The sequence below is a fragment of the Nelumbo lutea genome, chromosome 8, assembly GCF_056320005.1.
Source record: "Nelumbo lutea isolate HS-2025 chromosome 8, American lotus-T2T, whole genome shotgun sequence".
Lineage (NCBI taxonomy): Eukaryota > Viridiplantae > Streptophyta > Magnoliopsida > Proteales > Nelumbonaceae > Nelumbo > Nelumbo lutea.
In genome coordinates, this window is record NC_142691.1 from 10,389,810 (window position 1) to 10,406,211 (window position 16,402).

The window sequence follows — 16,402 nt, forward strand, 5'->3', positions numbered from 1 at the left end:
TAATATTATCTGCTGCTTATGAAGTCCTTCAATAAGGAATGAAAATGTCCCCAAAGCAAGAGAACTTTGGAGAAGAGTCTGATCCTAATGTGGCGGTTTTTTTTTTTTTAAATAAAACCAATCACTCCCTTAAAGTGCCATGCCAATAACAGTTGAATATGCTAAACTGAATTCTGTCGTTTTGGCCCTAGTGTATTTGGGTTTTGGATTTGTGATGGTTTTGGCCCTAGTGGGTTTCTGCTAATTATTCAGAATTGCCAGCTATCTTAAACTGTGTTATTTCTGAAAAAAAATTGGGCTCTATCACATTTATGCATTGAAAGTGAACTCAGTTGGCCTAATTTCAGTATTAAATCAGAGATTATTTACTGTTCTCCTCTGGTTTGGCATCTTTTACAAGAATTATATTCCTTCTTAGATTTTAGGGTCCGTTTGGTTTATAGTTAGAATTGGAATCGGAATCGGAATCAGAATTGAAATTCTTTGGAGTCAGAATGGGAACGATTTATTCCCATAGTCTGTTTGGTTCAGACAGGAATGAGAATGGGAATTAAAATCAACAAGAATGGGATTTCATTCTCAAGGGAAGGGCAGTAAATGGTCATTCCAGCAGGAATGGAAATGAGATTCCGATTCCGCCCAACCAAACAGTTGGAATCGAAATAAGCCATTTCGATTCTGATTCTAGACCCATATTCTTACAAACCAAACGAACCCTTAATATCTCTTTTAAGAATTTCAGTAGATCTAAAAATGGTGCTGCGCATAAACTAGCTCAAGAAGGAAGGTCGGGTTGCATTTCAGCTTGGAGAAGCCCTTCAGTTTGGTTAGTCCCTCTGTTGAAAGATGATGGAGCGGTTTCAAGCCCAGATGGTTGGGAACCACCTTAATTGGAGTCTGACTGTGTGTATTTGATTGTGTTTCTTTCTTTCTGTTTTGTTTGCTTTCTTTCCTGTTGTTTATTTGCTGTGTTTGTTCTGCTATCTGAGTTCTTTATATATAGGGTAAATCACCATATTCTTAAAAATTTATTTTTACAACTAAAAAAGAAATCTTCAATTCAAGTAATTTCAGAGGTTAAAAAAAAAGGAGACCGGATCTCCTGCACAAGGCGTCCTGCATAATTTCCTACACCCTCAATTGCAGGGCGCCATGTCAGCATTGGCATCACATGCGGATTTTCCATGTACGAGTAGACGTTTAAAATTTTCCTGCATCTTAAAAATAAGAAATATTATATTAAATTTTAAATGAAATAAAAAATAGAGATTAGATAAGGGTTTCTATTAGGGGTGTGCAAAAAAAATCAAATTGACTGAAACCGAATTGAAAAATTGGTTAACCGAATCAATCGGTTCGGTTTCAGTTCGATGTTTTTAAAAAATCGAAGGTACTAGTTCGGTTTTGGTTAATTAATATAAAAAACAGACGGTTAACCAAACCGACTGGTATACATATATTTCTATATATTTTATATATATTATATTTTTTTTATATATTATAAATTAATAAATATGCATTGTATATAAATATATATAATATATTATTTATTATTTATTATTTAAAATATAATATTATATATATTTATAAATTTTATTATATATTTATATATTTTAAAAACTAAAAAACGATGAACCGAACCAGTTAACTGACTGATTTCAGTTTAATTCCGATTATTGGTTTTCCAAAAACCGGTACTACTGGTTCGGTTCAAAAAATGTCCCATGATTTGGTTAACCAAACCGTGAGCACCCCTAGTTCCTATGCCTATCAAAAGACAAAAAGGGTTTCTATGACACTATTTTTTCTTCTTGCTCAAGGCTTTTCTCCACTAAACAACATGCCTGAGCACTAGCCAACCATGGACAGAGAATTGCACATCTGAGACAATCAATATAGGAATTTAGTTTGACCATTCTCTGAATTTCATTAATTAGAATAGTAACGAGAATCTCAAAATAGAGGGGATATATGTCTAGTCACAGATTTCTACATTTGATGTACAAAATATACAGATTCAAACAATGCAAATTTTTACATCACCCAAAGTCTATAAACATTTTGAAAAACCATGGGCATTTGGTTAAACTCCAAGGATTTTTACTGTTCAATCCACCCCTAGAAATCTTAGCTCCATCGTACAAGCGGGATGAATTTTACCGTAGATTGATGACAAATCTATGGGTAGGATGTAGATTAGGAGGAGACTGTAATTTCAGATTCCTGTGAGGTAGAGTATTGTCTATTTATCCTTAAACTCTACCGTTGTTGCAGCTTGATAAGACAAACTCTCATACACCTCACCTTCTATATGATAAATTTAAGATAGAAGGCAATTTTATATTCTAAGATTCCCATTACTTGTTTGCTTAACAAAATAAAGAGAAAAGGCGAAACAGAATAACTTTATTGTTCATTTCAAATATCTTCTTCGGTGATCTGTTGCTGGTTAAGCGTAGTCAGTTAAGTGGTAAAAAGCTTTGAGCGAATGAAAGAAGAATAAACCTTATTTTTTAAAAACCCTAGGAATTTCTCTATTTTTGATATTTCATCTATTATAATAACTTTTTTATAAATTAAAAATAAGATAAAAATGTTGGAAACGTTGGTTAATTCTACTCGCGCATGGGAAATCTGCAGTACTGACATGGCACCCTAAAGTTATGGAGGACTCCATGTGCAGGAAATCCATAATCAAAAAGAGCAAAAGGCCCCTCAGAGAAAGACCCGTGGCCATGAGGCAGCGACCCCTGGCATTTATGATATCAATCTTTTTTCTCTGAGGTTGCTTGACAAGAAGAAAACTAGATTAGCTTATGCGGATTCCATTGTTAACGCTGAAATTGACAACTAGACAGCAATGATCGCAATCGATTGCAGCCTCTCTACAGAAATCGCAATTGAGATCTCTACAGCTTTGCCATTATCAACCTCTTCAGGCCGGCATCATCCCTGGGTTGCAGATTTTTATTTTCTTTATTTATAATCATCGCCTTTTGAATTGCATGGAGGCAGCCATGGATTCCGATTCCAAGCATAGTAAAAGGGAGAGAGAAAAAAAAAAAGATTTTCTTTTGTTTTCTGAATGAAAGCATCGAAATCATCAGCATATTACTAACGAATTTGCGATACTGTACGGTATTATATTGATCCAGATTTAAACCAGCTTCGATCGACCAAACAATGCAGTCAGAATTCAAGATTCACCACGGATGGACATTTGTGTGAAATAAGGTCAAAAAGTCCAAACTAGGGATACATTCTTACTTGTTTACTTGTTAAGCAGCTCAGGAACAAACAGAGCGTATTCAATGCAAGGGATCAACAAATTATGCACCTTAATCCAAAGTGAGACCAAGAGAGATTCGGAGCACAGTCAACAGAGGAGAAATAAATCAAATTTGAAAACTTCAAGAATGCTTTAATTACCCTGTTAGAGAATAAATTACCGTCTCAAACCTTAGACATACTTAAAAATTACCTTGTTAGAGAATAAAAATCCACTCACGTACCTTATCTTTATTTTTTTCATTATAATTAGGGTAAAATACAAAAACCTTTTCTCAAATTTCTGACAATCAAAAAACCCTTTTTTATAGTTTCATTTTAATAAATACTTTTCCTGAATTTTTGAGAAATTCAATAAAAACCTCCCTTCCGTTATTGTCCCAGATGGAAAACGTTAGATTGATGCACCGATTTTTTCCAAATATCCGTTTTACCCTTTTATAAATTATCTTACATAAAAAATTACTGAAATAATCTCATTTTAACTCAGCAAAAAAACATATTTCAATACTTTTGTATGTAAAATTACTGAAATGATCGTTAAAAGAGGTTTTTGTTGAATTAAATTGGGGTTATTTCCATAATTTTGTATGTAAAATAATTTATAAAAGGGTAGAATGAATATTTGGAAAAAAAAACTGGTGCATCAATCTAACGTTTTCCGTCTGGGACGGTGACAGAAGAGAGGTTTTTGTTGAGTTTCTCAAAAATTCAGGGGAGGTATTTGTTAAAATGAAACTATAGGAGAGGTTTTTATTATTGTCAGAAACTTCAGGGAAGGTTTTTGTATATTACCCTTATAATTAAGAGTAAATTCTAGCTTAATACTCTATATTTTAGGAATACTCTCACTTTAGTACCCAAATTTCAAAACTTGCACTATAGTATTTGAATTCTCAAAAATTGTCAATTTAGTCTATGCCATTAGCAGCCCATCAGTTTACCTAATGATATATGCAACTTAAAACTTTTAAGAATGTTAAAATTATTATTGGAAAGACACAGTTCATTATCTTCTACCTTTAGACTGAACTAAAATAGACATTGTATTAAATTCAAATTGAACTCAAGGTAGATTTGGATTTGAAGCTTCAATAATCAAATTCAAATACTTTTCATTAACTATTAGAAACACTTTTGCAGCAAGATAGGGATTGTTCAGTTTGAGTGAAAATGGTTGAGAAGACAAAGCAGAAGGTTAAGTTACTAGTTAGGTGATATAGTTGTAGCGATGTGTCTATGTAAAACTTTTCATCGACTAACTTTACATCGATTATTGATGATATAATTAGGTGATATAGTTTTACATCGATTATTGGTTATACTAATTAGGTGATATAGTTTTAGAGTTGATAAAGTTTTACGTCCATCAATTATCGACGTAAAACTTCACTCCGTCCAAATGCACGCAAAACTAAACCAGAGTATAATTTTATGTTGATAATAATTACATCATCTTTCCAAATGCTTACATAGTTGTAGCGATGTGTCTATGTAAAACTTTTCATCCACTAACTTTACATCGATTATTGATGATATAATTAGGTGATATAGTTTTACATCGATTATTGATTATACTAATTCGGTGATATAGTTTTTGAGTTGATAAAGTTTTACATCGATTATCGACATAAAACTTCACTCACTTTAAAAGGGTGCTGTTCCAGTTTTTTTTTTTACTCTAATGCTTGCCATTTGATGTTTTTTCCTTCTCTGGTTCCTTTGTTTTCTTCTCTGGGTGTCTGAGTTTCTATTTGCATTTCATTATTTCTTTCTTTATTTACTCTCTACTATAGTAAACTTTTATGTGGGAGTGATAGATAAAGAAAATTAGATGACATCTGAAGTGTATTTTGGTCTTTTCACATACCACTTAACGCCACTTAACGAATTTAGATTAAACTAACAGTTTTGGGGAGTTCAGGTGGCACATTTTAAAGTTTGGATATTAAATTGAGACTACCTCTAAAGTACAGGGTGCTAATATGAAATTTACCCTTGTAAGTAATTAAATTTAGTGCAAGATATGGGTGCATTTATCCACACTTCAACCCAATGGATTTTATAGCCCAAAAGCTCACCACAAATTCCATGATTTATTTGCTTTTTCTTTTAAAAGTCGAGAGGTTCTGAGTCTAGAACTTGACAATTAATAAAAGATTAATGTAATAACAGTTGCCAAGAAAAAGCTCATACATCTGGTGTTCGACTAACTCTGATTTTTTATGCTTGTGCACAAACAATCAAGTAAAATAATTGTAAAGCATATACCTGCAGCCGGGAGCTTAAACATAGAAATAGCAAGAAGAAAAGGCAATAATTGTTTTAATCCTAGCAATCCCAAAATTGGTACAGAAGCACAAGCCCAGACTTTAGGCCTCTAAACTGAAGGAGACCACTAAATTAATGGGGAAATTAAGGAGAAAAAGACCAAAACAAATGGTGCTAAGCAGAATATTTGCAGAGGTTCTCAAATCCCATGTACTCATGCCGCTGGATCTTCCCAATCATATTTGAAATGCCAACTCCACCTGTTAGAATAGTAAGCCATTAGTTCTAAAGAAGACCATTTTTTAGGCTGAAAGAAAGTAGCCAACAGTTTAAACAATCTTTGAAAAAAAAAAAAGCAGCTGCATTTCTCCAAATGATGCTCACCTAGTGAGACTGCGCTCACAAAGATTGTGAGTGACAGAATGAAGATGATGAGAGATGCCCTCCCCAATATGATGATCAGCTTTCTGACCACATGTTGCCCTACGAATGCAGCAACAGTTGCCACAGCCACAAAGTAGAGAGCTGCCAAAATAAATCAATGTTAAGTATTGAACCAGAAACAAAATCGGATTTGCTCCTCACAGCGCTTCCAGCTGTGCATTGAGAACATCTCCCGTACTTGATTTTGTCATTCATGTGAAGATGTTCCCAATGCAGTGCTGCGATGTACTGAGGAGCAAATCCGAATTCACCAGAAACCATCTTCATGTTGTTTACATCTAGATTCAGACAAAAATATAAAAGGAATCATGCATGGTATACTTTTACATTGGATTCACTTACCATATGGAACTGGAAAACGTTTCAGAAGGTAATATTCTACAACTGACATGGATGAGGAGAAAGTCATGGCAAAAGTGGCCGTAGCACTTGAAACCTACACAATCAAGTTCTCTAGAGTCAGACCCCCGCATTCGAGTTATACTAGAAGAAAATTTTAACTTTCCATGAAATGGTGAAAACAGAGAAGTTGTGTTTGTTGTCTTCATCCACAAAGATTCAGAATGAATGCATGATAGGCCAATTCTTTTCACTTGTACACATTGTGCATACAGTGACACTTGGAAAATTTAATAAATTCCAGGAAAAGTCTCCCCAAATTCCTTCACAGTCAGTAACATCAAATGCACCAACACCATCAATTAACTGTCCATAGTTCAGACAGTACTCTATCAACTTTGAGTTCATGAGTTCGATCCAAGTTTACCAATCAAAGGAACAGCTTATTAGGTTGCCATGTTAAAGAAGTGCAAATTATACCAACATGAGGGAAATTCAAGTTTTAAAAGGAAACCAATTTGAGCAATCACACAAGAATTGGGTGCTACTACTAGATCATATAGACATCCAAGGAAACTAGAGAACAGAACACACCTGGGGAGGGATTCCCAATTCCAAGAAAAGAGGACCTAAAATAAACCCTCCACCTAGACCAAGCAGCCCGCCGACCATACCAGCCAGTACACCACAGGAACAATACAAAATCAGCTGGTGCACTTTCCAGTTTGTGCCTGCATCTCCCTTTGATGCAATCACTCTCCGTCCTCTGTATAAGCTAATTGCCTCGTATCCACTCACAACAACAGCAATAGGTATCTGCAAAGTAGGAGGAAAATTCTATTTAGTTCTTCAAAACAAGGTATAAATATATAGGATGAATGGACTAACCATCCGACTCCAGGCGCTTAGCAGCTTCCTGAAATAATAAACAAGAAGGTTTCAGGAGCAAGGACAGATCCAGATTAAGATCAATTAGCTGATGTAACATCTACAACAGAGAGATAGTAATTCATAGACTACCTTTTTTACTATGGTTTCTTTTTTCCAGGTTTCAACACCCTTTAAGAATGCCTTAGTTGATGTGCCTGCAGATTACCATAATCAATCCAGGATGATCCATTGTAATTAATCAAAGATGCTTTAGAGCTTGAAGACAGCAAGGAAAAATTGTGTTCAAACAGTCATTACCTATAAAGAGTATAATTAGCAATACAGTAACCATCCAGTCTGCAAAAATCACATTGAAAGCGACTCCAATACTGATCCCCAGCATAAGCATAGGTTGGAAGAGCAAAGCCAAGTCATAGTCAATAATGGGCATATCAAGAGTTGGATGCCTTAGCTTAAGATTGTAGTAAACAGTTGAAGCTGCTGCACCCATGATCATACCTGGCATAACAAACGGGACCATAATCTTAGTATTTACTTTAAGGTGGATTAATAGAGCATAGCAGGGTGAAAATGTGAAGTAAAAACTCTGGGAAACAAGCTTAGTCAATCAATGGCTTCCATATTCCAAGCTCAAAATTCAATCACATCCCAAGATGGCCTTCTGGGTCAAGCCAAGGTGGCAACTGAGTCTGGGTTGTATGGAGCCCATGAGATCCAGTTGGTGAAAAATGAACCAGTCATTGGAAATTCATAAAAAGTGACTGTTCTGCTGGTTTTATCCCAAGTACGAGATGAATTTCTGATTCACCGGTGGCAGAGCATATTTGCTGGTTCAATTCTTCATTTGGCTACGAAGTTTCCAAACAGGTTAAAATTAGGAGGAGAAAAGCTGCAACGGCTATGTCTTACACTTGGATATTGCTGTTGATGATTTCGCATCAAACCCAATAATCAGAGTAAGCATAGGAACGAAAATCCCGCCACCACCAACTCCTCCGACACTACCAAACGCTGCACCACAGAACCCAATTATCGTACCCACGATAACTTTCCAGCCGAATTTCATTTCCTGCAAAGGAAAAGGAAAACGAAAACACATTTAAAGCAGATCTTTATAAGTTAGAGAAGAAAGAAAAGCAATTCAACTATTTTCTTTTCTTTTAACTACTGGTTGCAAATAGAATGAGATTTTACTTACAGGCCAAACATGTTGGTAACCTGATTCACCCGACTGCCACAGGAAATTTATAATTTTCAGAAGATAGTCCGATTCACCATCCCGAGTTCCATTGTTTCCTGAGGCCCCATGTTTCAGACTGCGCTCTGCAGAAACAAACACAGAAGCTAGGAGGAAGCTGAGAGCAACCATCGCTACCGATCTCAAGCCTTGCCATTTTGCTCCAGCTTCAGCCATCGTACGATAACAGAGTACAAACTTTCCACTCTTTTCCTCTGACTACCACCTCTAGATCAAACTAAGCTGCTCAAATTTACTCAAACGTCTTCTTTAAACGAAAAAGGAAGGAAAATTTTCAATTCCACAGCGCAATCCAGCTATCTGCAGCTGCTCTTCTTTATTAAAATCAACCACTCCAGTCCAGCAAACCGAATCACGGTTCTTAAACTACACGGGAGCGAATGTCTGACGTGGAAGTGAAGAAACAGAAACAGAATTCAAACTTGAGTTCCAACTCCCAGAGGTGGTAGTCACGGCCTCTTCCCACTACAACCGTCTGCTCTCCGCAGTTCCGACCCGAATCTAGACCAAACTGCGCTGGAACCCGTGACCCCAGAAACCAGAGTCGCAGGCAGAGCCGGAACTAGAGAAGAAGGTCAGAGCTGGGCCAGTCACTGACGTGGTCCTTCTCTCTCCGTTTCCCCGGCCGGATTTTATGGATTTCGTGACGTGCTACCGTAATCGGCAATCCGGGCCGGGACGGGGAGGTGCTTAAGAGATCAAGCTGGAAAAACAGGACGAGAAGAAATGCAAAGAGCAAGAGCAGAAGAAAGCAAGTTCGACTGGATTGAAGAAAATGTAAAAACGAGATTGCAGTTGGTCCAGGACCCGTTTTCAGGTTAGGGGGGACTAATCACTTAACCAGTGCTCGTTTATATACACACATTTGCCTCGCTCCGTTCCTCACCTGTTTCGTCAGTTTGCTGCTGCTGCTCTCATTTTAAATGCAAAAATGTCATAAAAAAATGAATTTGCCAAATAGTTACAAAAACTGAACCGGTGTATAACATTCTTACCAAACGTAGCCTTAACTCTTACCTCAAACAGTGCTCTCATTTTAAATGCAAAAACGTCATAAAAAAATGAATTTGCCAAATAGTTACAAAAACTGAAGCGGTGTATAACATTCTTACCAAACATAGCCTTAACTCTTACCTCAAACAGTTCTACTTCCAATTTTCTAAAGGCAGCAGATGATCTGCCACTGCACTGATCAGGGAATCTTCGCATCTACCACGCCACGCCGATGCAACGTGTTCGAACGGGATTCAGTCAGTGCAAATCCGTTCGAATACCCATTATATCCTTGCATTGGAATTTGGAAATATCTTCTACAGAAAAATGCGGAGACAAAGCTCCGAGATGTTCTCGATGCAAGGCTGTTCGAATGTGATTTGCACTGACTGAAGCCGATTTCTACTTTGCCTGGGTTTTTGGGGAATATGAAATCAACCATGTGACACAATAATTGTTCAATGCCAATTAGGGCGGTGTTTGGTATAATTTTCGTTTATTTGATAAGTAGTAGTTTGTCATCACCAAATTAACATTTATGCATGGATATTTGATAAAAGGGCTTAGCATTTTTTCAATGTTGTGGTAATTTGGTGCTTAATTGCGCCTAATAACACTTAGCAGCATCTAGTTGTCAATAAATTGTTTATCAAGTATTTTTTTCTTAGTTTTGAAAACAAATTCAATACAAAACATTTATTTAATAAAGGGAAGCTATATCAAACACATAATAATGGGAAATTGTGTAAACTCACCACAACTTTTTAAAATGTCTAAAACTCACTATGTCAATAAGTTTTTATTTTTCAAAATTCACCTTCTGTTAGTACACCGTTAATACTTTGTAATAGAGGTGTCCATATCAGCATAAATAATAATTTTAATGACCAAATTACCCTTGAATGGCGAGTTAGAGGAAAATGATATTTTTCAGTTTTCAATTTTTTTTTGCATTTTTAGTGTTTTGTTATAATTTTCAATTTTTTTTTGCATTTTCTATTTTCTATAATCTATAAATTTTCCTGTATTTTTATTATTTATTTGTAATTTCTATGTTTTTCTATAATTTTTGGTTTTTTCTACAATTTTTATTTTTGATTTTGTTTTTCAATTTCTATAGTGTCTATAATTTGAATATAATTTTTTATTTTGTTTGCAATTTCTATAACTTTTTATATTTTTTATAATTTCTATGTTTTTATGTATTTTATATTTGAAAATATTGTTGAACCTTTTCCTTTTTTATGTCTAAATATTAAAATGATAATATATTAACACTCGTTAATTTATTTTGTATATATTTTATATTTTTTATGAAGGTTAAAATGATAATATATTAACACCCATTAGTCCGTTTAAAGTCAAGTTAGTGACATGATGAGCTTTAAACATTTTGAAAAGTTGTAGTGAATTTAAGAAAAATGATAAAAACTAATGGTAAGTTTTAGACAATTTCCAATAATTTATTTTTGTTGGGTTATTGTGGTTGGTGCATATGGTTGAAGTCTAAAAGAATTTGTTGTCCGGCCCACTTTGGCTTAGTTGGAGTAGGTCAGGCCAAAAAAGCTTTAACTGTTGGGGGCCAACAATATAGGTTGTTGAGACAGTTTTTGAAAATGTCACATTACCACCTCAATTTATTTTGACTAAATACAAAATCATTGGCATGAATAGATGAACTGCCCAGAAACTGTCTCAAGAGCCTATTCTGTTGGGCCCCAACAGCTAAAGCTATAATGGGTCAACAATGTGCCACATCAGTCATCATCCGTTCACGTACAGAGTCTTACTCAGCAGCCATTCTTTATTAGTTTATTGTAATCCTTTCCAATCCAATGCAAATCAATTATATAGGTATTTTTTTCTTATTTGTTTATTAATATCAGTAAAAATCAAACAAAAATAAATAAATAAATAGGTAAATGACACGAGCTCGAATCTATTATCCACTAGCTGTTTCTACATCTCTACCTATAAAACGTTACAACATTACAGCTGTGTATCAGGAATATCTCCCCCATCATTGATAGAAATATGTTTTTAATATAGAATAATTTATGGGCAACAGATCTCAAGTGATATAATACACGAGATGAAACCAAGATTTTTTTTCTTTGGGGACTGAAATGTTAACAAATAAAAGAGCCAAAATATAAATGGGATATAAATGAGGATCCTTGGCATTCTAAGGCATGGGCGAATGGCTCCCATGCCTCTCATGTGTTGGACAAACTTTTCATAAATGTGTAAAATACATGAATACTATGGATTTTAAAAGTAAGGATTAGAAATACAAATATTTATTTTTTAATATAAAATATTACTATACTATTATATATAGGCCTTTTATAAAATAAACATTTGCCTTGGGCATTTGTATTAGATATATTTACACACGTGCATAGTACATGTTAATTAAGGCGATGTTGCCATTGCGTTCATCTCGTGGATGTCAGTCCTGTCCACTGAACAACGCCACTTTGGTCGGCTGTGGACGGGACAAAATTCCCATTTTTCATCAACAGTAAAAAAAATTGTGGATAAGGTCTTTTCATAGTGAATTTTTTTATCTTCTTGCTCTACATTCTTCCTAAAAGGCTGAGATTTATTGTGTGTTTCACATTTTAATTTTTTTATCAATAAATTATTAATTATTTTATTTAAATTTTAATGTTTTTATTAATAAAATAATATTTTTTAAATATTTAAAAAATATTTTATAATTTTTTATTATTTTACTATTTTTATATAAAAAACTAATTTTTGTTGGTTAATATTAATTCATTGATGCTTTTTTCAATATATTTATCATATAAAATGCAAAAGTTAGATATTTATAATTAACTTTGTAGATCATTCGTAAAATGTACATGAGATATATGGAATCAAAAAGTTTGGTGTGGACCGTCCATACCACACCTATAGAATCCCATTGTGGGTGTGGATTGGTCCAATCCACACAATTTATCCACATTTCATTACAACTATGGACTATGGCGTGGTGTGTAGGGGTGGATTCGAGCTTAGCCGAGTTGAATAGTATGAGGCTCAAGCTTAGTTCGCCAAGGTTGTACAAGGCTCGAATTCGGCTCGAGTAAAAAATTCATAAGTTTGAGTTCGGCTCAATTCAAACTCGATTTGAGGAAAAATATTTTATAAAAATAAAAAATTATATATAAAAACATTTTTATTTGATATTTAAAATTTAAGAATTATAATATTTTTATTATATATATTATTTTTTATAATTTTATTATATCATATATTCGAGCTCGACTCACGAGCCTCACGAGCCAAATTCTATTAGGCTCAAGTTTGGTTGAAATTGAGCTGAACCGAGTTTGAACAATTGATGAAAAGTTCGACTCATTACCACCCCTAATGATATAAATTAATCCATTTCACATATATAAACTAATCCACATTCATCAATTTATTATCCACACTATAAAATACCCATTAAATTAATCAATTTCAATTATTTAATGTAGTTTGGAGTAATTGTAGAGTCACCATCAATGACATGTTAGGTCCATTAAATAATTTTAATTTTGTCGTGAGGGCTGTGAATTTTGCATGGCCGTTTGCCTGTATATTGTCCCCAGTGAGAAGGTCCCTTGGTTACTGCCAATATTAGTCGCCATGATTAATTAGTAGTACAAGACAAGTCTGCACCCTCGTGGGCCACGTCATCATCATAATCACAAAGTTGAAGTGTGAGATATATGCATGATTCCAACCTTTCAACTAATCGCTTGCTCGTCAAACAGGGGTGAACAAAAAAATCGAACCGATCTAAATGAAACTGAAAAATCGGTTAATCAAATTGATCGTTTCGGTTTTTGTTTGGTGTTTTTAAAAATTTGAAGGTATCGGTTATGTTTCATTAATTAATATAAAAAATCGGCAGTTAATTGAACCGACCAATATAATATATATTTTTATATATTATAAATTATAAATATTATATATAAATATATATATAATATATATATATTTAAAATATAATTTTTATATATTTATATTTTATTATATATTTTTATAATATATATTATAAAATTTAAAAACTGAAAAACCGATAAATCGATAATATTGGTTTAGTTCCAAAATATGTCCCACAGTTTGATTAACCAATCTATGAGCACCCGTATCATCAACAAAGGACTCTTGAATCTTGATGCAGAGAATCCATGTTTTTATTATAGAGTAATGAGGAAGGTCAAAAGTTCTCTCTCCTCAATGCTCACACGGAATTACTTTTCCGTGTATATCGGGAGGCGAACTAAGCAACAGATTGGCTGGTGAACAAGCGTCATTCTTTGTCTAATGGTATTGTTTCTCTTGATCTTTGTATCCTTCTTAATGATTATATTTAGCTTCTATTTGTTTTGGTGATTTTGTGGGGCGTGTTATCCCTCATCTTGTATAACAACTTTTGTTTCTATCAAAAAAAGAAAAATCTCTCTTAATTCCCCTCCTTTTTCTCCATTGAATAATTTTTTTTTCTTAAATTTTTTAAACCCCTTTTTAACTCTCTCTCTCTAATCAAATAGCAATATCAATTAGATGGACCGGATCGAGTTAAGTTCAACTTAAGACCTAATTAAACCTGGACATTGGTTGGTCTAGACGATTTGACCCAAACTAATGTAACCATGCATTGCATAGACTTATATGATAGTGTATATTAATAAGATGGTTAGTAGGGGTGTTCATTATGTGGAGAGGTGGAGGCAAGTATATTGACGGTTTCCCCCCTCTCCCACCCCAAAAAAAAACCTTTTTGTTAAAGACCATTGTTTATATAATTACGGCTCAGTTTAGAAGGAATATAAATACAAATATGTACAGTGTAAATATTAAATACAAAACAATACAAAATAAAAATGTTTTGCACTTTACATATTTGTATTTGTACTCCTTCCAAACTCAGCCTAAGTGGGAGCATGGTAAAAAACATAATAAATTGGGTCATTGATCCCCCAAAACCTGAACTAAAATGTAAAGGATCACTCTCTATGCTCCTCCACCAATCATAACACATTTTTTTGGTTTAGTCTGGTTTTCTAAAGTTTAAAAACCAAACCGTAAACCATAAAAAAATTTCAAACTATAATTTATTAATTTGCCTTGGGATATTCTTCAAACCGGACCTAAACACCCATAAAATCGATTCTATAAAATCACAATCACATGGTGTTTGGAAGTATAGGCACTTGTTGAGACAGGTTTTAAAGAAAAAAATTCATGCTTCAAAGACCCATTTTTCACAAAAAGAAAAAGCTTTTGCCACGTAGGCAATGAACAACACTATATTGTTTGGTAAGGTGAATTTTATCACTGCTTTTCATGTATGTGCTGACAGGTAAACACCACATAGGATACACATCAGTCAACCATTAAGAGAAACAGTTCACCCACCGATACACACCGTTTTTCATGCATCAGTGAGTTTCGATTTTCGAAGTATACCCAACTTTTTAATAATCATCTCAACTAACAGTGAGATATATGGGCATTTGTTGAAACGCGTATATGAAACAACCGGTTTTCAAATCGATGGATTCCATAAAATCACAATCAAATTCCCGTAGGAGCACAGGAATGCAAATAATACCCACTTACGGATCCTTCTTACATCTGGAATATTGTGCGGGACCCATCGACATGTACGGCGCCTTTTGCAAAGGCGAGAGAAGATGAATGCATATACGAAACAAGATTTCCCACGATTGATTGCGTAAAGATTGGAGTAAGTATTTCAACCAAGCTGAAGAAGCAATAAGGCTGTGTTTGGTTTGGCCCCTACCTTTTCTTTCAAACCAAACACAAACACAGAGTTAGGGATTTTTTTTTTTTTTTTTTTTCTGAAAATAACGGTCAAAATCAAGAAAAGGAGTGGTCTTAAGAGAGTTAGCATGGAATTTGGCAAGTAACACCAACACATTTGCTCCTCTTTCTTTCCTTCATCATCATCTCTTAAATTAATTTATTAAGACAAAACAAACGGTAACTTCAACGACACGTGATTCGGTGATTGGCCGTCGCCATTCAACTCAACAGTCAACATCCCTTCGTTTACAAAGGGATAAAATCAAACTTATGCTCAGTTGGAGAGGAGGAAGAATTCCAGATGATCGGGCAACTAAAATGAGAAAAGGCAAAGCCAGAGCGGCTCGATCTTATCTGAATAGTCTAAGGCCCAAGCACTACTCCGATAAAATATCATCCTTAGTTTGGTTCAAATTCAAACGGAAATTAAAGAAAAAACCCAAGTAGGAAAAGGGTCGCCCGGACTTATCCCTGCCCCTGGCTGTATCCGCCCGCGTGTATTCGGCTTTGGCGTTGTCTTTTTCTGCCACCGACCGACGACCACCATCTTATAAGTGATAAGCGCGAGGCCAGATCTGCTCCTCACATAGCTCGCCTCACGCCGACTTCACATTGGTCATTGGATTTGGACCCACAAGCCACACTTGAATTGCTATTGCAGGTGTAGCATCTTCAAAAACAGTCCAGGATCTAAGTGGGTTGTGTACTTAAGAATTATGAAGCTTCCTTTTTTTTTTCCTTTAAATTTTTCGTTTTTGTTTTGGACGCCACGGACCAAGCAAGTTTCATGGTAGCTTCTTCATTTTGGATTTGGACACTGGCAAACTCTGTTTATGATACATATTCCAGGACTAGAAGTAGAAGAAGCTTCCCTTCTTCATTGGGTTTTATTGTTTTGGGAAATTGGACGAAATAGAGCGGGACCCGGCAGTGAGAGAAGCTTCCTCTGGTTTGGTTGTTGTTTGGGTCTAGCTAGCAATCCAACTAGGCTGGAGTCTAGAGAATTCCTTAATAGTTGTGGTAGTAGGATGGCCTGGTCCCAGTCATCAGTTATTGTGTTTAGGCTGAAAGCTGCTGCTGATTTGT

At 34.8% G+C, this 16,402-nt stretch overlaps 1 protein-coding gene across 1 annotated transcript; it reads right to left on the reverse strand.

Annotated features, from left to right (window-relative positions):
* Positions 1 to 5,586: 5,586 nt before the first annotated feature.
* LOC148842660 (sulfite exporter TauE/SafE family protein 3-like) lies at positions 5,587 to 9,387 on the reverse strand. The gene is made up of 9 exons (XM_088957882.1): positions 8,432 to 9,387; positions 8,143 to 8,302; positions 7,531 to 7,731; positions 7,363 to 7,427; positions 7,231 to 7,258; positions 6,937 to 7,178; positions 6,346 to 6,439; positions 5,944 to 6,084; positions 5,587 to 5,819 (listed from the first exon to the last, which is right to left on the reverse strand). Exons 1-9 carry the CDS (start codon positions 8,645 to 8,647, stop codon positions 5,734 to 5,736), a joined length of 1,233 nt encoding a protein of 410 aa, XP_088814008.1. The 5' UTR covers positions 8,648 to 9,387; the 3' UTR covers positions 5,587 to 5,733.
* Between the last annotated feature and the right edge of the window lie 7,015 nt (positions 9,388 to 16,402).

Bases quoted from the DNA above. Each gene is read 5' to 3' on its own strand.
- LOC148842660 (XM_088957882.1), bottom strand. From the start codon at position 8,647: ATGGCTGAAGCTGGAGCAAAATGGCAAGGCTTGAGATCGGTAGCGATG. The intron at 7,732-8,142 runs GTAAGACATAGC...TTGTTATGCCAG, and splicing joins ATCAACAGCAATATCCAAGT to GTATGATCATGGGTGCAGCA. The intron at 5,820-5,943 runs GTGAGCATCATT...CTATTCTAACAG, and splicing joins TGTGAGCGCAGTCTCACTAG to GTGGAGTTGGCATTTCAAAT.